This window comes from Chlorocebus sabaeus, chromosome 23, assembly GCF_047675955.1.
Source record: "Chlorocebus sabaeus isolate Y175 chromosome 23, mChlSab1.0.hap1, whole genome shotgun sequence".
Taxonomy (NCBI): Eukaryota; Metazoa; Chordata; class Mammalia; order Primates; family Cercopithecidae; genus Chlorocebus; species Chlorocebus sabaeus.
The window spans coordinates 41,646,505-41,672,190 of NC_132926.1; the positions used below are offsets into that span (position 1 = coordinate 41,646,505).

The 25,686-nt window shown below is 39.7% G+C and overlaps 1 protein-coding gene and 1 non-coding gene across 15 annotated transcripts in view; one reads left to right on the forward strand and one right to left on the reverse strand.

The window, feature by feature from the left end:
- The window catches only part of ANKHD1 (ankyrin repeat and KH domain containing 1), a 136,552-nt gene that overhangs the window by 14,163 nt on the left and 96,703 nt on the right, over positions 1-25,686 (reverse strand). For 10 of the 14 annotated variants that reach the window (XM_008014673.3, XM_008014672.3, XM_008014681.3 and 7 more), the window contains 13 exons: positions 25,475-25,620; positions 24,371-24,513; positions 23,354-23,567; positions 21,551-21,726; positions 21,195-21,357; positions 18,132-18,227; positions 17,554-17,670; positions 12,390-12,564; positions 10,201-10,648; positions 9,569-9,715; positions 8,308-8,457; positions 6,532-8,144; positions 735-911 (listed from right to left, as the gene is read on the reverse strand). In XM_008014673.3, the coding sequence (XP_008012864.1) occupies positions 735-911; positions 6,532-8,144; positions 8,308-8,457; positions 9,569-9,715; positions 10,201-10,648; positions 12,390-12,564; positions 17,554-17,670; positions 18,132-18,227; positions 21,195-21,357; positions 21,551-21,726; positions 23,354-23,567; positions 24,371-24,513; positions 25,475-25,620 (3,765 nt within the window). The remainder of the gene's footprint in view (positions 1-734; positions 912-6,531; positions 8,145-8,307; positions 8,458-9,568; positions 9,716-10,200; positions 10,649-12,389; positions 12,565-17,553; positions 17,671-18,131; positions 18,228-21,194; positions 21,358-21,550; positions 21,727-23,353; positions 23,568-24,370; positions 24,514-25,474; positions 25,621-25,686) is intronic. The other 4 variants (XM_008014676.3, XM_008014674.3, XM_008014679.3 and 1 more) reach the window with 1 other exon arrangement.
- On the forward strand, positions 8,903-8,979 carry LOC119618333 (small nucleolar RNA SNORD45). The gene has a single exon (XR_005234659.1). It is a non-coding gene; the product is annotated as a small nucleolar RNA SNORD45 (small nucleolar RNA).

Below are 25,686 nucleotides of genomic sequence, written 5' to 3' on the forward strand. Positions count from 1 at the left end.
ACTAAAAATATAAAAATTAGCCAGGCATAGTGGCAGGCACCTGTAATCCCAGCTGCTCAGGAGGCTGAGGCAGGAGAATCGCTTGAGTCTGGGAGGCAGAAGGTGGAGTGAGCCAAGATCACGCTACCGCACTCCACCCAGAGCAACAGAGCAAGACACTGTCTCAATCAATCAATCAATAGAACAAAGGAATATTTTAACTTATAAAAGGCAATACAGTTTCATAAAATGTAAAAATACATGAGAAATCACACCAAAATGACCATATACATAAATTCAACTTCTTTCCAGATTTAAGAAATAATTTTACAACACTGCTTCCAAAGGATCCTTTTGCAAAACTACTTGCGCTACCGGTTTTTTTTTTTTTTTTTTTTTTAAATAGGGACAGGGTCTCGCTGTTGCCCAGGCTGGTCACCAACTGCTGGGCTCAAGCGATACTCTTGCCTAGGCCTCCCAAAGTGCTGGGATTATAGGTGTCGGCCACTGCACCCAGTCTAGTACCTCTTTTCTTGATCCAAGTTCTAGGGTAAAACATTTTTGGCTTGAAAGAATAATTCTCAAGTTTTCTATGCTACAAATGACTGACAATTTTTTCACATGACCACAGAACAAACCTTGGGCATCTGTATACCACTTAGTTTACTAAAGTTACAACATGGTGTTATAGCTGAAATAAATGATTTAATAACTTATTCAAAACTCTTTGGGAAGAGTTCCGCCAGGATTCCTACATGAGTTTGAGGCGCTTGTCCAAGGATGGGGAGAAAAATGTTGTCTGTTGAAACTAGGAGTCCCAACAGGAGCTGGCCCTTGCAGGAAAACCCTTGTTCCTGGTATGCCGGAAAAACTTGTCAGAGGAGCAGAAGAGGAAGATGGGGAGCTGCCTGATGGGTCAATGGATGGTAACCCTGAAATAAAACAGGTCCAAGACATCCAATTAGCTAAAACTTTAAAATTGAAAGCCCAAGAAGACTTCCACCAAGGTGAGATAAGCTGTAAAAATAACCAAACAAATAAATAAAAGATAGCATGTGGCTCATTTTCATAGACCACAGCAAAAATAATCCATCTATGTGATACTGTATGGCCAAATCCATTTTTTTCTTACAGTCCAGAAGAATATTGCCAAACAGCACTACATACAGAAAAATGGGCTCAATGTTTAAGAGTGTCAGTCACCTGGAGTAATGTTCTAGATGAATCTCAAAGCTTCTAAATGGAAGGGATATGAAATGAGACTATGCTGTAACTAAGTAGTGCCCAACAATAACTTCTGCATTCCCTTTTGTAGTCAATCTCAAAGTACAGCTTTTCATCTATATAACTATAGTCATTTCCTACAGAAGATAAGTAACAAAATCTACCAATGTTTCCTTCCTCACAAGGAGGAAAAGCATACTACTAAGGATAATTTCAGCATTCTATCTGATAGAAAATATCAACAGTTGCAAAATATATCAAAGTTTCTATCTAGTTTGTATAAATCTGAACTTAGCCATCTTCTTAAACTCCATTACTTTCTCTGAAGAATGTATTAGGAAAAGAGGATGAAGGTCTGGAAAAGGATTACGGTTTCTTATTTCAGGAAAAAGTAGTTAATATCAACATTGATTGTCAAAATTTCTTTTAAGCAGGTCTTATTTTCAGTTTGATTTCCCCATCATTAAAAAAAAAATGACTTTGAGATGTAATTCACATACTATATAATTCACCCATTTAAAGTATATAATTCATTGGATTTTAGTATATTCACAGGATTATGCAACCATCACCACAATCAATGTTAGAACATTTTTGTCTCCCTTAAAAGAAACTCCATACGCATTACCTGTCATTCACTGGGTCCTCACCCTCGTATTTCCATTTCTTTTTTTTTTTTTTTTTTTTTTTTTGAGACAGAGTCTCGCTCTGTCAACCAGGCTGGAGTGCAGTGGCGCGATCTCGGCTCACTGCAAGCTCCGCCTCCTGGGTTCATGCCATTCTCCTGCCTCAGCCTCCCGAGTAGCTGGGACTACAGGCGTCCACCACCACACCCGGCTAATTTTTTGTATTTTTAGTAGAGACGGGGTTTCCCCATGTTGGCCAGGATGATCTCGATCTCCTGACCTCATGATCTGCCCACCTTGACCTTCCAAAGTGCTGGGATTACAGGCATAAGCCACTGCGCCTGGCCTCATATTTCCATTTCTAAGCAATCACTAATGTTTTGTCTCTATAGATTTGCCTACTCTGGACATGTGGGTAACTTACTGCATTTCCTACTTATTTCAGACTTTCATTATCGTGGTAGGCAACAGTAGGCAATTATTACTTTGTGCTTTCCTGGACAAAAAAAAATTAAATTTTCTAGTGCTAACCAAAGTAGATGTTAGCAAAATCTAGAGGTAGTGAGAATACTGAATGTGGCTTTAAAAAGTCTGTAAGTAGGAAATGAATCATTTCTTTTGTTTTTTATTGAAATGAATAATTTTTATAATAACCTCTTGGTTTTTTTTGTTTGTTTGTTTTTGTTTTGAGACAGGGTCTTGCTCTGTCACTCAGGCTAGAGTGCAGTGGTGTGATCACAGCTCACTGCAGCCTCGACTTCTGGGCTCAAGCAATCCTGTTGCCTAGCCCCACTGAGTAGCTGGGACTACAAACGTGTGCCACCACACTGAGCTAATTTTTTTTTTTTTTTTAGATGGAGTCTTGCTCTGTTGCCCAGGCTGGAGTCCAGTGGCGTGATCTCGGCTCACTGCAAGCTCTGCCTCCTGGGTTCACACCATTCCCCTGCCTCAGCCTCCCGAGTAGCTGGGACTACAGGTGACCGCCACCACGCCCGGCTAATTTTTTCGTATTTTAAGTAGAGACAGGGTTTCACCGTGGTAGCCAGGATGGTCTCGATCTCCTGACCTCATGATCCGCCTGCCTTGGCCTCCCAAAGTGTTGGGATTACAGGCGTGAGCCACCGCACCTGGCCCCACACTGAGCTAAGTTTTAAATTTATTTTTTATCGAGACAGGGTCCCACTATGCTGCCCAGGGTGGTCTCAAACTCCTGGGTTCAAGTGATCCTCCTGACTTGGCCTTCCAAAGTACTCAAATTACAGATGTGAGCCACTACACCTGGCCACTGTCAATATTTTTACAGTGAAATCTGTCAGTCTTTTGTAAAGATCATGATAGCCTTTTTTTTTGGAGACAGAATCTCGCTCTGTTGCCCAGGCTGAGTACAGTGGCACAATCTCGGCTCACTGAAACCTCTGCCTCCCGGGTTCAAGCAATTCTCCTGCCTCAGCCTACCGAGTAGCTGGGATTACAGGCACCCACCACCATGCCTGGCTAAATTCAGTATGTTTGGTAGAGACGGGGGTTTCCCCATGTTGGCCAGGCTGGTCTTGACCTCCTGACTTCAAGTGATCCACCCCACTCAGCCTCCCAAAGTGCTGGGATTACAGGTGTGAGCCACCATACCTGGCTGATAATGACAGCTTTTAAAGATCATGATGTGCATTTTAGGGACATAATGTAGATGCCACATAAATGTACTTTTTATTAGCTTTACTGAGATTTAATTCACAAACCATATAATTTACTCATTTGAAGTTATACTATTCAATAGCTTTTTGTATATTCACAGAATTGTGCATTCATGACCACATCAATTTTAGAACATTTCTGTTATCCTAAAAAGAAACTCTGAAGCTGAGCATGGTGGCTCACACCCGCAATCATATCTCTTTGGCATGCCAAGGTAGAATAAGTGCTTGAAGCCCAGGAGGTTGAGGCTTCAATGAGCCATGATCACGCCACTGCACTCGAGCCTGGGCAACAGAGTGAGGCCCTGTCTTTAAAAAAAAAAGAAAAGAAAAGAAAAGAAAAGAAAGAAAAGGAAATTCTGCACTCCTAAGCTATCACCTACCCTCCAATCATCCCTTCATCCTAGGTAACCACTAATCTACTTTCTGTCTCTATGGATTTGCTAATCTGGATGTTTCACATAAATGGAATCATAAAATAAATATCTGGTCTTTTGTGACTGGCTTCTTTCATTTAGTAAAATGTTTTCAAAGTTCATCCATATTATAGCATGAATCAGTACTTCTTTTTTTTTTTTTTTTTTTTTGAGACTGAGTCTTGCTCTGTCGCCAGGCTGGAGTGAGTGCAGTGGCGCAATCTCAGCTCACTGCAAACTCCACCTCCCATGTTCAAGTGATTCCCCTGCCTCAGCCTCCTGAGTAGCTGGGACTACAGGAGCGCACCACCACACCCAGCTGATGTTTTGTATTTTAGTAGAGACAGGGTTTTACCATGTTGGCCAGGCTGGTCTCGAACAACTGACCTCATGATCCGTCCACCTTGGCCTCCCAAAGTGCTGGGATTATAGGCGTGAGCCACCACGCCCAGCCCTTTATTTCTTTTTATACTAAATACAAAATATTACGTTCTATAGATATACCACAATTTGTTTATCTGCTTGTCAGTTAATGAACATTCGGTTGTTTCTACATTTTGGCTATTATGAATAATGTTGCTATGAACATTGGTTTTTCTATAGACATATATCTTCCCTAGGAGTAGAATAATGGGATCATATGATCACTCATGTCTAACTTTCTGAGGAACTGTGAAACTGTTTTTCCAAAGCAGATGTACCATTTTACATTTCTACCTACCGTGTGTGATGGTTTCAATTGTTTCTATATCTTTCCCCATCTTCTTAAGTATTACTATTTTATTTTATTTTTTTTCTGACAGTCTCTTTTGTTCAGGCTGGAGTGCTGTGGCATGATTTCAGCTTACTGCAACCTCCGTCTTCTGGGTTCAAGTGATTCTTGTGCCTCAGCCTTGCAAGTAGCTGGGACTATAGACCTGCACCATCATGCCCGGCTATTTTTTATATTTTTAGTAGAGACGGGGTTTCACCATATTGGCCAGGCTGGTCTCAAACTCCTGACCTCATGTAAACCCCTCGCCTCAGCTTCCCAAAGTGCTGGGATTGCAGGCATGAACCACCACGCTCAGTCAGTATTACTACCTCTTACCTGAAAACTAGGAAAGTAAACTATATCCATGAAAAGGGCATCAACAAAAGAAACCATACAAGCAGTTAAGAAATGGGGCCAAGCTTATTAATCCCAGGACCTAGAAGGAAGGTCAAGGATTAATGCTTTCTATCACATCCTGGGTACTGGCAATGAGCTCTTCTTTCACCCTGAGGCTTCTCAAATTCTATACTACTTTCCCCAAATGAAAAGTCATAATATATGCCTATTTACAGAGAGGAAGGGAAAAAAATTTAGAGAATATTTTGGACCACAGATAGCCATATGCAGCCTTCTATTTCTATTTGAAATACAATATAACAACTATATTTTCCTGAATAGACAAGTAAATGGAAACATATCTGAAATGAAAGCTAAGGCTAGGCCATATTCATAACTCACAAATAATTTTAAACAACATAGATCAGTTTATAATTAGCAACAAGGTAGCATGGGATATGGGGCAGTTTTCCAACTGGAAGAGAAATGCTAAGAGGCAATAGTGCCACATTCTGGGTCAGTCATATTTTTAATTTGTTTTTCAGAACACTGCAGATTAGACTAAAATTTGGCTCTTAAACTACAGAAAATAGATTCTGGTTCTCCAAATATCTCCAAGCCAAAACTGACCTCAAATCTGTCTATATATTTCTCATAATGCCTCAGCAGCTAATTTATAATTTCAAAGAAGCAATAGCTAAATCTATGTTGGTCTTTCAAAAGTAAGAGCCTATAAATGACTGGGTCTCTTCAAATAGCTGTATCTAGGCTGGGCGCAGTGGCTCATGCCTGTAATCCTAGCACTTTGGGAGGCCAAGGCAGGCGGATATTGCCTGACCTCAGGAGTTCGAGACCAGCCTGGGCAACATGGCGAAACCCTGTCTACTAAAAATACAAAAAATTAGCCGGGCATGGTGGCGCATGCCTGTAGTCCCAGCTACTTGAGAGGCTGAGGCATGAGAAATGCTTGAGCCTAGGAGGTGGAGGTAGAAGTGAGCTGAAACTGGGCCACTGCACTCCAGCCTGGGTGATAGAGTGAGACCCTGTCTCAAAAAAATAAAACAAAATAATAAAAATAAAAAATAAAATACATAAAAAACGAATAGCTACACCTAAAATAAACAACACAGAGTACTAGTAAACAATGTAAATTATGAACTGGTGCCTAAACACCTTTGCAACTTCAATTTTTTAAATCTAAGAAATGCAAACAATCACTATGATTTTTTTAAAGTCTGTAAATTTGGAATCCTTGAAACATCCCTGGAATTTTTTTTTATTAACATGAATAGACACCAATTTTATTAATACGAATAGACACCAAGAAAATGGACTTACACCATGGTGTAACTCCCTTACTATGAGGGACAGAAAGATCATAGAGAGAATCTAAAGCAGCTCATTATATGTGAGTAATTTACCTCTTGCTACTTTTTTTGTCCACTTAAGGTGAGATTAGGCCGTAGGCGCTCCAAACTGAACTGCAGCAATAGTTAATAACTTACCAACTGGACTAGTAGAAACTCGCTGGGAAGGTGGTCTGAAGCCAGGTGCCTTTGAGTTATCAGGATGCATGTTTTCCAAGTGTCCAAGCACTGAGTTACCCAGGAACGCTGACTGAACAGTGAAAGAGGCATCTGCAGCCACTCGTGAGGACAGTGGACCATCTCCCCAGCCCTGGTTAGATGGCACCTGACTACTATCAAAAAGACTGCTGAAGTGATTGAAAAGTGTGGCTGGGCCAAATGTAGGTGGTAAAGATTTATTTGCTGGGTTTATGTGCATCTGAGAACCATTCATAATGTTCACAGCTGAAGAAAGCTGCACTGTAGCTGGTGGGCCTTGAGGTGGTGTTAAAGTAACTGGATTTGTAACAAAAATAGACTGGGGATCCTGGTGAATAGTTGCATTTGGTACCATGGAGTAAAAAGAACCTCTGGGCTGCATTCGATGAGAAACTCGAGGTGCTGGTACAGCTAACTGAGGTAAATTACTGGTGTCCTGATTATCAGCAGCAACCATTCTGGGTGATGTCAAAGTCAATGGAGCAGGTTCTGAGTTAGATGCAAAAGGCATTGACATAGGACTTAAATCACACACACTGGATGGCTGTGCCTCCTCTTGTGTGTTACCGGAAGTAGGAGTGGGACTACTGGATGGGTGAGTTTCTGGAGCTCCCGGGGTGTTGCTGGCAGAGCTACTGCAACTGTTTGCAGCTGAAGATGGGGTACATAGGTTTGCCATGGGCTGGTCCTGTGTGGACACTTTCTCTTTGGTGGGTGGCACAGCAGAGAAAGACTCCATCTTTTGTGAAGAAAGCTGTGCTTGAGAAGTACTTGCAGGTAGAAATGTGGTAGGAGCTTGCCCGCTAGTGATAGGTACAGAGGAGACAGAAGGCAGGGAACTACAAGTGCTTGTCACAGAAGAAATCACTGTTGCTGGAGGACTCGTCTTAGGCACACAGGCAAACAACTGCTTTCTGACTGATGAAGGAGTCCGGGTATTAGTGACACACAGTTGCTGATTGGCAGCAACTACAGAAGAGACAGTGATAGGACAACTGGCAGTAGCTAGTCCAGCAGACTCTGAGGGTAAAACAGTTCCATTCTGGTTAGGTAGACGGCTTGTGTTATTATGCTTTGGAGAGCTATTTGTGTTGCCAGGATTCACAGGTCTCACTGGGAATGGTCCCCACGTGTTAGGAGAAGGTGAGAAGGTTCCTCCAAACTGGGCCATGGGTAAGCGAGGATGCCGAATCTGTTGCATAGTTTGAGCAGCCAGCAGGGCAAAATGAGGGTGAGGATAAGCTAAGGGTAGAGAAACTGGGAAAGAAGAACGTACATTTGTTGGAACATTCTTATTAAGTTTATTAGCGGGCTGGAACGTAGATAACGTTGTTGCCTGTGAAGTTACAAGAGTTGGAGCACCCAAAGGAAATGCATTTTTACTGGAAGCTGCTGTGGTACCTACTCCAGATGAGAAGTTAGCATGAATTGATTTGGTGCTGGCAGGTGTTCTGATATGATTTTTAGGAATCAAGTCTTCCAGTTCCTTAGCAGGATCTTGAATGAGTGCATTGATTAGTTGAACTGCATATCTTGTTGATTCTGTGCCACCCCTGGGGGAAAAAAAAAAAAGAAACAAGACCAAAAACATTAAAAAAAGAAAACAAACAGGTAATCTTAACCATCAAATAAAGTTTTTAATTATACCATACCTAACAAAGGTGTGCTTCTTATAATTTCTACTCAGAACTAGCAGTATACATTTTGCACAATTACCTTATTGTGATCATTCTCTCGCCATTCTTATCTTTTTGTTTATCCACATCAATATGGGCACCAGTAACATCTTGTATTGCAGTGATGTTGCATCCTCCTCTTCCCATGATCCTGGACACCACTGAGGCTGGGACAGACAATTTCTTTGACCTATAAAATGAAGAATACACATGAACTTATGAAATTAAATGTCTCCTTATTAAAAAAGATGTCTCAGTAAGTATCTTCATGGACATTTTGTAGAATAACATTTCTCAAATGCTAAAGAGGAAATTATTAGAAGTTTTTATTTTAGAAACTGATCTCTTGTAATATTGAATTGAATTTAGTAAAGTTAAAAATTACATTGCCTCTGCAGTTTCAGAGAACCTAACTTTAAAAATTACACTGACATTTAAAACAAAAATTATATTTAAATCACTCACAATATAAGCATTCAAATCTGCCCAAAATAATACACATCAACTAAACTGCAATGACCCTGTTAAAATAGTGAATACCATATTATTAAAATCCACACAGAATAACCATGCTAGCTTATTCATTTTAAACCAGTATCAACAGCTCATACTTAGCAACAAAAAATAAAGCCTCAGGTCAGTGATGAGCTGACATGTATTCTGAATCTAAAGTTGATTATTAGTACTTTAGTTCTAGAATTACTGAGACATGAGAAAGAAAAAAAGAAAGAGAAAGCCTTTACATTTGAACTACATAAAAAGCAACTCAGGTTATCCCAAAAAGCCAAAATTTCTTGTGTCATATAAAATATGCATGCAAAATTTATACACTGCTTCTAATTTTACTTTAGCATATTCTGGATTTAGTGTGGCAATGCAGTTTAAAATAATGACCACATTCAAATTATTCATTAATTAACTAGGTAGCCATCTCACATGAGAAAGGGAAAATATATGAAAGTTAAAAAGATGGCCGGGCGCGGTGGCTCAAGCCTGTAATCCCAGCACTTTGGGAGGCCGAGACGGGTGGATCACGAGGTCAGGAGATCGAGACCATCCTGGCTAACACGGTGAAACCCCGTCTCTACTAAAAAATACAAAAAACTAGCCAGGCGAGGTGGCGGGCGCCTGTAGTCCCAGCTACTCGGGTGGCTGAGGCAGGAGAATGGTGTGAACCTGGTAGGCGGAGCTTGCAGTGAGCGGAGATCCGGCCACTGCACTCCAGCCTGGGCGACAGAGCGAGACTCTGTCTCAAAAAAAAAAAAAAAGGAAGTTAAAAAGATGGAACTAATTCTATTTACCTTCGTACAACTTCTTTCCATCCTTCTTCTCTTTTCTGACCCCTTTTAGGGCTAGTGAGATTCAGCTTTATGTTTGGAGAGCATAATGGCAATGACACTGTCTTATAGCTGGTTGACAAGGAATTAGGATTCACTTCACCTTCAAGTCTAAGAAGAGACAAATAGTAAGTACAACAAAAGATGTTTTAAGATAGAAACTCAAGGGAATATTCCTTTATAGCCAGAGTTATGCTGAAATATTCGTATTAAACTTTGGCACATCAAATAATCAATGAGTCAGAAAAACAGAAATAGAGCAAAGAGCCCATCATTTATTTTAGTATTAAAATGGATTCAGATGCCAAAAATTAGACCATAATCAATAAAAATGACATAGTTAGATAAAATCAAAGCATACAAATACTTTCAACTTCAGACTATGAATCCTATAAACATTTCTAATAATCTCATTTCCCAACTAGCACATGATCAAGAGGACATGGGTGAATTTCAGTTCTGAATATTGAAGATAGATAATGTGGTAGAATTCAATTGTTTAACACAACTTGTACTTGGGTAATATACTTCAAATTCTTGTGCCAGGCATGAAGAAGGAAAGGTGCAGGTAGAGTTAACAAATCAGAAACATTTACCGTGTCTGAGTTTTGGAAGTAGCAGTACTTGTCTTTTCTTCTTGGGAATGAAGGAGCAGTGAGGGGTATTTAGAGGAATTCACATCCATCACAAAATTTAACTCTTGGCTTTTACCACCACTGCTACTCTCACTGTTGCAGTCTGTGCTGTCCAAGTTATCTGAATCACTATTCCCACCTGCACCACCACCTCTAGGTTCTCCATTTATTTTATTTTTATCTGCCTTTTGTTGGGCTAAAGACATATGTTGTTCTGGTAAAATTAAATGTGCTGTAGGAGGGGTTTCTTTTGTTTTGTTCTTCTTATTTTTCCGATTGGCGCTGGGAGTTGTAACCACGTTGGCCCGTTTTTTCCCAAACACATTTGTGAATGTTGCAGATGTTGCAGAGATTCCAATTGTGGTGGTGGTGGTTGCACTAGGAGGTTCTATGGGAACTTCTTGCTCCACTGAAATGGTTAAAAAGAATAAAAATCATACTGAGAGTCACAGATCTCAAATTCTGACAGAATATATTTGATAATTCATAATAATTCAGACTTTTACATCATATTTTCCTTTCACCAGTATTCACTAAGAAATAAAACAATCTTTATTTATTCATTTTTTTGAGATGGAGTCTTGCTGTGTCGCCCAGGCTAGAATGGAGTGGTGCGATATCGGCTCACTGCAACCTCTGCCTCCTGGGTAGCTGGGACTACAGGCACACGCCACCATGCCCGGCTAATTTTTGTACTTTTAGTAGAGATGGGGTTTCACCATGTTGGCCAGGCCAGTCTCAAACTCCTGACCTTGTGATCCACCCGGCTTGGCCTCCCAAAGTGCTGGGATTACAGGCGTGAGCCACTGCACCCAGGTGAAATAAAGCAATCTTTTACTGTGGCCAGGCGCAGTGGCTCATGCCTATAATTCCAGCACTTTGGGAGGCCAAGGCAGATGGATTGATTACTTGAACTCAGGAGTTCAAGACCAGCCTGGGCAACATAATGAAATCTTGTCTCTACAAAAAATACAAAAATTAGCTGGGGGTGGCGGTGCACACCTGTGGCCCCTGCTACTTGGGAGGCTGAGGTGGGAGGATCACCTGAACCTGGGGAGCAGAGGTTGCAGTGAGCCGAGATTGCGCCACTGCACTCCAGTCTGGGTGGCAGAGGGAGACCTCATCTCAAAAAAACACACAAAAAAAATCTTTACTGTTGTTAGCCTAATAAATAATTTACTATTATTTGTTGTTAGAACAAATATACAATATATTTTCTTGTCTAAGGTAGTATAGGACACACATATTAGCAATATTCTTAATATTCTTTTTTTTTTTTTTTTTTTTTTTGGCTCCTGTCACCCAGGCTGGAGTGCAATGGTGTGAACTCGGCTTACCACCTCCGCCTCCCAGGTTCAAGCAATTCTCCTGCCTTAGCCTCCTGAGTAAGCTGGGATTACAGGCATGTGCCACCATGCCTGCAATCCCAGGCTAATTTTGTATTTTTTTTTTTTTTTTAGTAGAGACGGGGTTTCACAATATTGGTCAGGGTGGTCTCAAACTCCTGACCTTGTGATCCGTTCTTGGCCTCCCAAAGTGCTGGGATTACAGGCATGAGCCACCACACCCGCCCCAATATTCTTAATATTCTTAATTCTAGTCTCATGAACCCAAACCACAATATAGTTTGAATTTAGGACACTTTTCAAATTGTATTTTAGAATTAGAATTCAAGTAGAACAAAATTATTTACCTACTACAAGCACTGCCAGACAGTACAACAAATAACTCTTTGAGAGTACTAAAACCCATCTCTACTGACATTTCAGGCCTCTATATCCTTGAGCCTGAATCTCAGCTAAAAATAAACTGAGAAACTGTACTTCTAATCAGTAGAGGAAGAGTTACAGAAGAATCTCAAAAAACGGTTGCAAACCTCTTACTGTATTGCTTTTAGTATATATGCAATGTTTTACAAGGTGACTTAAATTAAAACTGAATTTCTTCAAATTATGTGCTTGCTTTCTCCTTGTTTCTCTGTATTAATTTGCAATGCAAAACACTTAGAAATACTTACTATAACAGTCATTGTCCATTTCAGATTAATAAAGTAATCAAATGTTTAACTAGAGTTAACTAGAGCAAAGAGCACTCAAAATGAAGTTGATAAAGGAGAATTTTCTCATTAATTCAGATGGTTTGTTTCTCACCATCTTCATCATTCTCCTCTTCATCTTCATCCTCTGGTAGTTCTGAATTCTCCTTAGGTTTGTTTTCTTCATCTTCCTCCTGTTTCCTTTTCTGTTCCTCTTTTTTCTTTTTTCTCTTTTCTTTTCTTTTTTCTCTTTTAGCGGCAAGAGCCTGCTTTCTGCTCTCTTCTCTTGACTGCAAATAAAGCAGGTATATAATTTTACCAATAAGGCAGTAATGTAAAATAAAGAATGAAATGATATTTTTGTTTATGATACACAGGGATCTTCATGGATGTTATTCTCAAAACACATTTATAAATGCCATCAAGAAAAAAAAAACTGGACGCCATCAAAATTAAAAACTTTTGTACTTCAGAGGAATCATCAAGAAAGTAAAAAATCAGCTGGGTGTGGTGGCTCACACCTGTAATCCCAGCACTTTGAGAGGCCAAGGTCGGTGGATCACCTGAGGTCAGGAGTTCGAGACTAATGTAGCCAACATGGTGAAACCCCATCTCTACTAAAAATGCAAAAATTAGCTGGGTGTGCTAGCACGGACTTGTAGGCAGGACAATCACTTGAACCTGGGAGGCAGAGGTTGCAATGAGCCAAGATCATGCCACCACCGCACTCTAACCTGGGCGACAGAGTGAGACTGTCTCAAAAAAAAAAAAAAAAAAAAAAAAAAAGGTAAAAAGTCAACCTATAAAATGGGACAAATATTTTTGCAAATCATACAACTGGTAAGGGACTTGTATCTATAACATATAAAAAAAATCTTACAACTCATGAATGAAGACAGTCCATTTAAAAAACAGATTATGAAAACATCAAGTTATGCAGGCTGGGCGTGGTAGTTCATGCCTGTAATATAAGCACTTTGGGAGACTGAGGAGAAAAGACTGCTTGAGCCCAGGAGTTTGAGACCAGCCTGGGCAATATAGCAAGATCCCATCTCTGTAAAAAAATAAGAAAATTAGGCAGGCATGGTGACCTATGCCTGTAGTTCCAGCTACTTGGGAGGCAGGAGGATTGCATGTGCCCAGAAGTTTGAGGCTCTAGTGAGCTATAATCATGCCACTGCACTCAGCCTTGGCAACAGAGTAAGACCCTGTCTCTAAAAAAAAAAAAAAGAAAAAAAAATTAATTTAAAAAAAACCCCAAATTATACATTTTAAATATACACAAATTTTTATTTGTCAAATATACCTCAATAAAACTATTTTTTAAAAATAGAAAAAGGAGGGCCGGGCATGGTGGCTCACGCCTGTAATCCCAGCACTTTGGGAGGCCGAGGTGGGCGGATCACGAGGTCAGGAGATCGAGACCATCCTGGCTAACACGGTGAAACCCTGTCTCTATCAAAAATACAAAAAATTAGCCGGGCGTGGTGGCGGGCACCTGTAGTCCCGGCTACTCTACCCGGGAGGCTGAGGCAGGAGAATGCCGTGAACCTGGGAGGCAGAGCTTGCAGTGAGCAGAGATCCGGCCACTGCACTCCAGCCTGGGCAACAGAGCCAGACTCCGTCTCAAAAAAAAAAAAAAAGAAAAAGGATCTGAATAGACATTTCTCCAAAGAAAATATACAAATGACCAATAAGCACAGAGAAAGATACATGTTCAATATCATTAGCCATCAGGGAAAACCAAATCCAAGTCACAAGATATCCACTTCACACCCACTAGGATGGCTACAATCAAAAGACAGATAATAATATTGGTGAGGATGTGGAGAAATTGAAACCTTCATACACTGCAGGTAGGAATGTAAAATGGTACAGCCACTTTGGAAAATAATCTGGCACTCCTTCAAATAGTTAAACAGAGAACTAGTGTATGATTCAGTAATTCTATCCATAAGGACATGCTCCAGAGAAATAAAAACATTTTCATACAAAAACCTGTATACTTATTTATAATTGCATTATTAAAAGAAAAAGTACCATGATCAAGTAGAGTTATTCTAGGAATGCAAGAGATAGCTTAATATTTTGTTGATAAATAAAGGAAGAGAAAAAGTATGATTATTGAAAGATGCTAGAATTTTGATAAAAAATTTTAGTTTAAAAAAACTTAGTAAGCTAAAGAGAGAAGAAAATTGCTTACAATCATTGAGCATTATTTATAATTGCCAAAAAGTGGAAGCAACCCAATGTCCATTAACTGATAAGCAGATAAACAAAATGTGGTCTATCTAAGGATAGAATTGTTTTTGTATTTGGCAATAAAAAGAAATAAAGTACTGATTTCATCTATAACATGGAAGAATTTTGAAAACATTTCACTAAGTGAAAAAGCCAGTCACAAAAGACCAAATATGGTATGATTCCATTTATGTGAAAAGTCCAGAATTGACAAATCTATAGAGACAGAAAGTAGATTAGCAGTTACCTAGGACACAGGGATTGCAGTGGGGGAATGGGAATATGATAGCTATAGAGTGCAGGGTTTCTTTTTATGATAGTCATAATGTTCCCAAATTGACTGCTGATAAATGTACAATCCTGTGAATATACTAAACAACACTGAATTACATAACTTTATTTTATTTTGAGACAGTCTTGCTCTGTCACCCAGGCTGGAGTGCAGTGGCAAGATGTTGGCTTACTGCAGCCTCCACCTGTCGGGTTCCTGCAATTCTCCTGCCTCAGCCTCCCAGGTAGCTGGGATTACAGGCATGTGCCACCATGCCTGACTAATTTCTGTATTTTTAGTAGAGACGGGGTTTCACCATGTTAGCCAGGCTGGTCTCGAACTCCTGAGCTCAGGTGATCTGCCCACCTCAGCCTCCCAAAGTGCTAGGATTACAGGCGTGAACCATTGTGCCCAGCTGCGAATTACGTAACTTTACATGGGTAAATTGTACGGTTTGTGGAGTGAATTTCACTAATGCTATTAAAAAAAAAAAATTATGTGGCATCTATTTATGTGCCTAAAATGCAGCTATCATGATCTTTACAAATGACTGATAAATTTCACTGTAAAAATCCTGACAAGAAGCTATTACAAAAATGATTCTTTGCTACTTTATAGAATTTATTTTAATTTTTTTTTTAAGTAGAGACAGGGTCCTACTTTGTTGCCCAGGCTGGTCTTAAACTGCTAGTCTCAAGTGATCCTCCTGCCTCAGCCTCCCAAAGTGCTGGGATTACAGGCGTGAGCCACCACACATGCCCAGCCTGTATTTCTTTTTCTGTGAATTGCCTATTCACATGATCATTTTTTATTATCTTTTTTTCCCCTAATGATTGTAAGCAAACTTTTCTTCTTTTTTTAGCTTACTAAGTTTTTTTAAACCAAAATTTGCTATCAAAATTTTAGCATCTCTCAATAATCATACTTTATTTCTTCCTTTAATTAGCAACAAAATATTTTCATGTTAAGCTATCTCTTGCATTCCCAGAATAACTCTACTTAATCATGATGTTTTTTCTTTTAATATAATTTCCGAACTCAGTATCAACACTCTCATTTTCCAGGTAAGCAGACTGAGCCTCAGAAAGGCAACATTTTAGTTTGTTTGTTTTAATTTTTCCATTATAGCACACATCCTAGGATACTAGATAGTCTTTAATTGGGAATCTAATAAACCACTTGTAACCCAGATCTTATGATAAACAAATGATTTCCAATGCTTTACTAAATTTCTTCACACACCAATGTTAAAACCACTTAGGCATTTGGTAAAATGGGATTTTTTTTTTCTTTTTGAGACAGAATCTAGCTCTGTCACCCAGGCTAGAGTGTAGTGCTGTGATCTCGGCTCACTGCAACCTCTGCCTACTGGGTTCAAACAATTCTCCTGCCTCAGGCTCCTAAGTAGCTGGGACTACAGGCATGCGCCACCACGCCCGGCTAATATTTGTATTTTCAGCAGAGATGGGGTTTCTCCATGTTGGCCAGGCTTGTCTCAAACTCCTAACCTCAGGTGATCCGCCTGCCTCGGCCTCCCAAAGTGCCGGGATTACAGGCATGAGCTACTATGCCCAGACAGGATTTTTTTTTTTTTTTTTTTTTTGAGACAGGGTCTTGCTCTGTCACCCAGGCTAGAGTACAGTGGCACAATCACAGCTCATTGCAGCCTCAACCTCCCAGGCCCAAGTGATCCTCTCGCCTCAGCCACCTGAGTAGCTGGGACTATAGGTGTGTACCACCAAGCCAGGTGAATTTTTTAAACTTTTAGTAGAGGCAAGGTCTCACTATGTTGCCCAGCCTGGTCTCGAACTCCTGAGCTCAAGCCATCCTCTCGCCTAGGCCTCCCAAAATGCTGGGATTACAGGTATGAGCTACCGCACCCAGCCGTAAATTGGGATCTTGCTCAAAATCTAGTCCTTCCCTTATATTTGGGCTCAAAATATATTATTTTGAATGACAGGTCAGAATAAAAAAATTGATTGTGGTTCAAGAATCTATTACCTATTTCCTTTGAATCATATATTGTTAAGAATATTGGTCATACAGGTGACAAGTTTATTCTAGCAGATTTTCTTTTTGTCTGAGATGGGGTCTCACTCTGTCACCCAGGCTAGAGTGCAGTGGCACAGTCACAGGTAACTGCAACTTCTGCCTCCTGGGCTCAGGCCATCCTCCCACCTCACCCTCCCAAGTTGCTGGGACTATAGGCACCTGTCACCATGCCTGGCTAATTTTTTGGTTTTTTTTTTGTAGAGATGGGGTTTTGCCATGTTGCCTAGGCTGGTCTCAAACTCTGGGGCTCAAGCAGTCCACCCTCCTTAGCCTCCCAAAGTGCTGGGATTACAGGCATGAGCCATGACATCTGGCAATTTCTTTTTTTTCTTTTTTTTAGAGACAGAGTCTTGATCTGTTGCCTAGGCTGGACTGCAGTGTGTAATCATGGCTCACTCGACCTCCTGGACTCAAGTGATCCTTCCATTTCAGCCTCCTGAACAGCTAGGACTGCAGGCATGCACCACCATGCCCAGCTGTTTTTTTAATATTTTTGTAGCGATGGAGTCCCACTCTGTCACCCAGGCTAGAGTGCAGTGGCACAATCACAGCTCACTGCAACCTCTGCCTCCTGGGCTCAGGCCATCCTCTCTATGTTGACCAAACTGATCTCGAACTCCTGGGCTCAGCCTCCCAGAGTGTTGGGATTACAGGTGTGAGCCACCACGCCCAGCCTCAATAATTTCTAAAAAGGAAAATTATTTTTCCCACTCACCTTTTCCAGATCAAGTTCCTTTAAAAGAATACTTGCATTCTTATTTGCTTCTGCGGCTTGCTGATCTTTAGCCTTCACAATGGTTTCAACACACTGATGACATTTTTTCAACAGTTCCTACAGCAGGAAATAGAATTATGTAAATATATAATGAAACATAATATGAAGAGGCCAAATAAAACTTAAGCTGATGAGCACATTAAAGTCCAGAGGTTAAAGCTCAAACTGAAAAGTCACTAAACCAAATTAAGTTATCCTTTGAGTCCAGTCATGTATCAATCTTCCACAAAAATAAGACACCATTTCCCTAAAAACCTGCATGTCCTTAGGAAGCCTTCTCATTAGGCTAATGGTTTAGTACCTTAGTGTAGTCACTGTGACTATGGTCCACAGTAGAAATCTCAAAATAGTTTATCAAAACTATTATACCCCTCTATTTTACAAATGGAGAAACAAAAGCATAAAGAGATCAGGTAACCAACCTTTCAGAATATAAAAAGAACAAGTTCCTAACTGCATACTTTGGCATATCATTCCACAAAGAACAAAAATATGCTTCAGTAGCATATTAAACTTACCTTATCTGTAATTGTTGCTATGTATCTCATGCATTCTATATCAGAAGGGAACTGATTTACTTCCTTTACCAAATATTGAACAACTTTTACATGACCCTATAAGAAGTAGAACAATCTTAGAGAAGATAGCATGAAAAGAAAAAATATTATTCTTAAGAATAAAAATAAAGTAAAAAAAAATTACAAAGGAATCCCTTGATTTTGCATATATGCTTACCAATTTAAGAATAAAAAGGCAAATACTTTCAAATAGAATATTAAGTTTAAAATGAAAATTATGAAAATAAAATAAGCATTCAGCTTATAAACAGAAAAGCATAAAAACAAGAATGTATGCTCAGGAGTGGACGGTGGACTAGACAACATTTCTCCTGAAGTTAATCCCACTGAAAAGTAGAAAAAGCTTTTGTAGAAAAACAGTTATCTCCTAGAATAAATCTATTAGACAAACACTGGTGATGTAAAATGAACCTCAGTGTAAAAGAGAAATGAATCCTAAAACAAATAATTTTTTAAAATTTCAAAGTCTTACTTTGCTTCTACTTCACTAACTAAACAAGGTGTACTATCACAACTTTCTGAGCCTTAGGACTTGAATCTAAATAAAACACTTTCTGAATGCCATTATCAAGGGTTGGAAGATCTATAATCAATTCTAAGCATATCTTTTTTTTTTTTTTTTTTGGAGACAGGAGTCTCGCTGTTGTCGCCCAGGCTGGAGTGCCATGGCGTGCTCTCATCTCACTGCAACCTCCACCTCCCGGGTTCTAGCAATTCTCCTGCCTCAACCTCCGGAGTAGCTGAGATTACAGGCGCCCACCACCATAACTGGCTAATTTTTGTATTTTTAGTAGAGACAGGGATTTACCATGTTGGCCAGGCTGGTCTTGAAATCCTGACCTCAGGCAATCCACCTGCCTCGGCCTCACAAAGTGCTGGGATTACAGGGGTGAGCCACTGCGCCTGGCAAGCATGTCTATTTTAATCTAACCAAGCTTGCATAGTTTCCCTTCCTACTAAGGTTCTAAAACATCCTCAAGAATTAGTGTGATGGAGATAAAAATCAGAGAAATGCTTGCCCCTGGGGCAGGGAAGTGATTAAAAGTGGGCAAGAGGGAACCTTCTAGGGTTATGGAAATAATTTATATGTTTATGGGGTATGGGTTACATGTATGTATACATTTATCAAAATTAAACCACGTACCTTAAGATTCATGTATTTCACTATATGTAAATTGCACTGTGCTAAACAACTGGGTATATAAACAGTGCTGAAAAAGATGGTCATGACTCTTGTCCTCATGGACCTACCAGTCTAGTTGGCGAGACAGGCATTAAAATGGTAAGTACATGTTTGAAGATATAATTACAAATTGGGATAAGGAAAATCAAAACTCATCTATAAAAGAGAACCAGAGGAACCTTTTTCAGATTAGGTGTTAGGGAAATACTCTTTGAGAAGCGACATGTAAAATTGGAGCTAACAGATGAGTAGAGAAGTGAGTTAGGTGAACAGCAAGGGAAAACATTTCAGGAAAAGAAAACCAGTGAGCAAAGGCCCTGAGGCAGTTGAAAATTTAGTGCATTTGGCCAGGTGTGGTGGCTCACGCCTGTAATCCCAGCACTTTGGGGGGCCGAGGCGGGCAGATCACAAGGTCAGGACATTGAGACCATCCTGGCTAACATGGTGAAACCCCGTCTCTACTAAAAATACAAAAAATTAGCCGAGCGTGGTGGCGGGCGCCTGTAGTCCCAGCTACCTGGCAGGCTGAGGCAGGAGAATTGCGTGAACCCGGGAGACGGAGCTTGCAGTGAGTCGAGATCGCACCACTGCACTCCAGCCTGGGCGACAGAGCGAGACTCTGTCTCAAAAAAAAAAAAAATTAAGTGCATTCTATGCCAGTAACTAGAAAACATAGTGAGCAAAAGGGGATACTAGCATAAATGATTTGTCTGGGGAGGTTGACATGAAGCTTATTATGCAGGTCTTTACAGGCCCTAATAAGTAGTTTATAGTTTGGGAAGCTATAGCAATGGAAAGGCTTTAAAAAATACAGCAGATAAGTGAACTTTAATATATATGAGAGGCTGGGCATGAACTTTAATATATATGAGAGGCATAGCTCATGCCCATATCTTAGCACTTTGGGAGGCAGAGGTGGTAGTATTGCTTGAGCCTAGGAGTTTGAGACCAGCCTGGGCAATATAGCAAGACCTCGTCTCTACAAAAAATAAAAATAAAAAAAAATCTGAGCATGGTAGTGCACACCTGTGGTCCCTCCCAGCTACTCAGGAGGCTGAGGCGGGAGGATCACTCAAGCCTGGGAGGATGAGGCTATAGTGAGCTATGATCATGCCACTGCACTCCAGCCTGGTTGATAGATTGAGACCCTGTTTCATACACACACATACACACACACGCATGCACACAGAAGATACAGTAAGTTTTTATGAAAGTCTACTCCTTTTTGTTCCTCTTTAGGTAGAAAAAAATCCATCTGCATATAAAAGTTTTTCTTAAATCTTCTATTTTATGAACAATATATCACAAATAGTCAAGACACCAAGTGATTTAACAACCAAGTTGCTTATAGCGATCTACCACATAGCTCTTAGATTTGGCCACAAAAGAATGGAAAGATAAGGTCGGGAGCCTGTAATCCCAGCACTTTGGGAGGCCGAGGCGGGCAGATCACAAAGTCAGGAGTTCAAGACCAGCCTGACCAATGTGGTGACACCCCGTCTCTACTAAATATACAAAAATTAGCTGGGCATGGTGGCGCACGCCTGTAATCCCAGCTACTCCGGAGGCTGAGGCAGGAGAATTGCTTGAACCTGGGAGGCAGAGTTTGCAGTGAGCTGCGATCGTGCCATTGTACTCTAGCCTAAGTAACAGAGTGAAACTCTGTCTCAAAAAAAAAAAATGAACGGAATGATAGCAGTGATTTTTCTATGGAAATATACTCAATTCTCCAAGATAAACTTACCTTTCTCACACATTTTTTAACTTAGAATTGGCTTAAAATTATTACATTTGACCTTTCTTCCCCCATATCAAATTACCTTGCGAAATGCTGACATAAGGGGTGTGATTTTCCGGTTATCTGCTGCATCCACATCAGCACCTGCTTGCACTAGCAACTGCACAACATCAAAATGACCTCCATTGGATGCCAGCCAAAGTGGTGTATTTCCCTTTTTGTTACGAACGTCAATGTGGGCTCCTCTATAAACAAAAGCATATTAATACAGTTTGTTTCCTGTAAGAAGAGGCTGGCTTTTTCTAGTTTTTCTTTATCATCTTCTTTTACAAAATAACTTACAAATAATCTTTTCTTAACAATGTCAATAAAGTAAAAACAATGTTATTAACTTTAAAAGCTCTGAAAAAGTTCTACATATAATAGAAAAGTACTCACCTATGAATCAGGAGTTCACAAAATTTGTAGTGACCTTTGTCTGCTGCTATTGTTAAAGCAGTATCTCTTGAGGAAGGCACAGGGGGAGCATTAACATCCGCTCCTTTATCAAGAAGAACTCTTCCAACCTCTGCATACCCTCCAGAAGCTGCTTCCATCAAGGGGGTAAGACCAGTCTGTTTAAACCAATAAATTATGTAATTAAGTCACATAATTTCTTTTTTAAACTATTCCATGGACCAAAACTAAGCTACATAATTTCTTTAAAAAACTGAAGCAATTAACTTTTAAAACAATTCTAGTTCTGATTAACTCTCATAAAAGAGCTAAGCAATATCCTGCCTTGAATTTTACTAAACAGCAGTAAAAATTGTTACTCAGTTAGACATGCTAGAATGAACTTAAAACATGTTATCTCATGCTAAAAAAAATTCCGTAACTTCTATACTTTTATGAATTTACTCAGATAATTTCTCTGCACAATGAAGAGAGATATTAAAAATAAGTAGATTAAAATCACTTTAAAATTTTTTGCATAAGGGCCTTTGGTACATTAGTCTCCAACATTTTTTCAAAGGACATTTCCTACTGGAACTATCCAAAATAACACAGATTTCTCTAAGACTTTTAATGGATAAATGACACACAATGAATACTTGTAATAGAAAAAGACAAACTGAATGACAGGAAAGACTCATTTCTCTTTGTGTAGTAAAAAGCTATGGAAAAACTACACTTCCTCATTACTTAGATTAAAAGAATGTAAATGTTGCACTAAACTTTAAGAAGTGAGAGGAATTTCAGGGAAAAAATACAAGATTTCCAGTCAAATCTTTCCGGTTTGAAATGAGCACTAGATTCGCTGTTGACTATTAAAAATTCTACCCAACCTATGTCTTTCCAGAGTTCTAAGAACCTTGCAGTTCTAAGCAAAGAAATTAAAGCCAATGACATACTAACTCCTATTTTCTTTTCTCTCTGTGTGTTTCCTGCATCTATGGAGATTATTTGATGACTCTTCTCCTTTATTCTTTTTTTGGGGGGCCAGGGCGGACAGTTTCTCTCTTGTTGCCTAGGCTGGAGTGCAATGGCGTGATCTCTGCTCAGTGCAACCTCCACCTCCCAAGTTCAGGTGATTGTCCTGCCTCAGCCTCCTTAGTAGCTGGGATTAAAGGCACCCGCCACCACATCCAGCTCATTTTTTGTATTTTTAGTAGAGACGGGGTTTCACCATGTTGGCCAGGCTGGTCTCAAACTCCTGACCTCATGTGATTCACCTGCCTCGGCCTCCTGAAGTGCTGGAATTACAGGCGTGAGCCATCGCGCCCAGCCTCCACTAATTCCTATTTTCTTAATACCAAATAGTCATGAAACTGTCAAAATCTGCCATGGTCAAATTAGATGTTAGCTGCCCTAAATTTTTAACTTATGAACTAAATTTTTGCTTGGGATTTTTACAATGATAAGCACATGCCTCATTAAAAGAGTTCTTTAAAAGTCTACAGTATAAGAATTAATACAAAATAATCTTACTACATTCAAAAGTTGTAAGCTGCAGTATTAATAGAAAGCTACTCAAGGCGGAGGTTGGGAAAAGTACTAATTCTGTTTTCTTCATTGTCCTTAATAAAAGTCATGATGGTGACAGTATGTTACTACTATACAGCATAATCCCTCAATTCTGCATTGGGGTATCAGTTTTAATTTATGATAATTTAAAATATTACATTCAATTTGCGTTAAAATGCCATGTTCTTTCAACAGAAACGTATCTGAAATAGTTGACAAGTAAAAATTGCTTACCTTTGCCCTATGTTCAACATTGGCTTTTCGGTCCAGAAGCAAACTCACTACTTCTGCTCGGCCCTGGAAACAGGCCAGGGTGAGAGCCGTGTTCCGATTGGTCTCTATCTGGGCATTAATGTCTGAACCCATATCAAGCAGCAATTTTACTGCAGGAACATGTCCATTCATTGCAGCCAACATCAGGGGAGAAATACCTAGTTTACTCCCAGTCCTAAGGGGGGAAACGTGCTTAGAAAATTAAAGTAATATATTGCCTATTATTTTAGAAAAGCATTAAAGATGAAAAGGTTTCACTAAAAAGAGAGGTTTCTAACATCAATGAATAGATTTTACTTGTTTCGACCAATAATAAAGAATAAGAAAATGTCACAATTTAAAACATAATTTCTGGCTGGGCGTGGTGGCTCATGCCTGTAATCCCAGCACTTTGGGAGGCCAAGGCGGCAGATCACCTGAGGTCGGGAGTTTGAGATCAGCCTGACCAACATGGAGAAACACCATCTCTACTAAAACTACAAAATTAGCTGGGCGTGGTGGTGCATGCCTGTAATCCCAGCTACCTGGGAGGCTGAGGCAGAAGAATCGCTTGAACCCAGGAGGCAGAGGTTTTGGTAAGCCGAGATCACGCCATTGCACTGCAGCCTGGGCAACAAGAGCAAGACTCTGTCTCAAAAAGTAAATAACTTAAAAAAAAAAACGTAATTCCTATTTAGGGATTATAAATTTCCAACTATATATAATAAAATACTATTTCTGAGATCAGATGAGATTGGGCATGTTTAGGGTGGTAGGCCATAGAACAAAATACTTTTTGAAATGAGATCTCTTTATAAGCAGCCACATTACCGAAATAAGCTGAGATTATTTATAAACACATTATAGCTGTAATCATTGGCTTTGCAACTTTAGTACTATCTTAATTTAAAATGGTATCTGTCAAAATGTTTAGAGGTAGACATTTAACTCCAAAGTAGTAACTTACTAAACATGAACAATAAAATGAACAGGTAATACCTTGAATTAATTTCTGCCCCAGCATTAAGCAGAATCTTAATGATATTAACATATCCTCCAGACGCAGCTAGACTCAGTGGTGTATAATCAGATACGTTCCTATGTTCTTTATTTGCACCTCGAGCCAGCAGCAAGTCTACCACCTACAAAGTAAAATATGGAGAAGAGAGTTTACACCAAGGGCTCAACTTACAACGAAGGAAACACAAAGAAACAGGACTTATAACAGGACTTATCAGATATATAAATACCTGATATTTTAATTACATTTCATTAGACCTTAAATATTGAAATATCAGTACTAGAGAAATGGATTCAATTTCAGGAATTTAGAGCTTTGAAATCCCAAGTATACTGCAATAACAAGATGTTACCCTTTCTATTTGTCATTTATTGGGCAATAAATTTGCATTTCATATGTGTTATAATTGCGATTCATTTAATTTGAATAAATGTAAGGATTAAGATAATTTTTATTTGGCTTTAACGGCAAGAAACAGATTTTTTAAAAGGGGATTTATGGCCAGGCATGGTGGCTCATGCCTATAATCCCAGAACTTTGGGAGGCCGAGGCAGGAGGATCCTTTGAGGCCAGGAGTTCAAGGCCAGCTTGGGCAACATAATGAGACCTCATCTCCACCCTCCTGTTCCCTCCACAACCCGCCACCAAAAAAAGGGCATTTACATTCCCATAAAACTTAAGAGAAGTACCCATTCCTCAGAAAGTATATGGGGCATGTCAAAATACGTGCAGGGCCAGACATTCTGGCCCATAACTATAATCCCTGTACTTTGGGAGGCCGAGGAGAGAGGATTGCTTGAGTCCAGAAGTTTGAACCTGGCCTGGGCAACAACACATGACCCCATCTCTATAAAACAGCCCTAGCTTCTTGGGTGGCTGAGGATTGCTTGAGCCCCAGATTTCAACGTTATAGTAAGCTATAATTGCGCCGCCACTCTAGCCTGGGAGACAGACCAAGACCCTGCCTCAGAAAAACACACAAAATACATGCAAATTTTATTCATGTAGCTAAAATACGAATCATATGCATATTTTAAAATACAAGCAAAATATTTACAAAATGAAAATTAACATTAACATACCTCCTGACGTCCACCAGAACATGCCAATGAGAGTGGAGTATCCTTAGTTCGTTCGGACTGTGCTTCTATATCTCCACCTTTATCCAAAAGGATTTCAACAACTCCAACATGCCCTGCTGTTGCTGCCAGGATTAGTGGTGTAAAACCTAAATCAGAAAATGAAAATCTTAAAACAAATTTATGTTTTTTAATTTTTTTAAAGCCACTGTTTA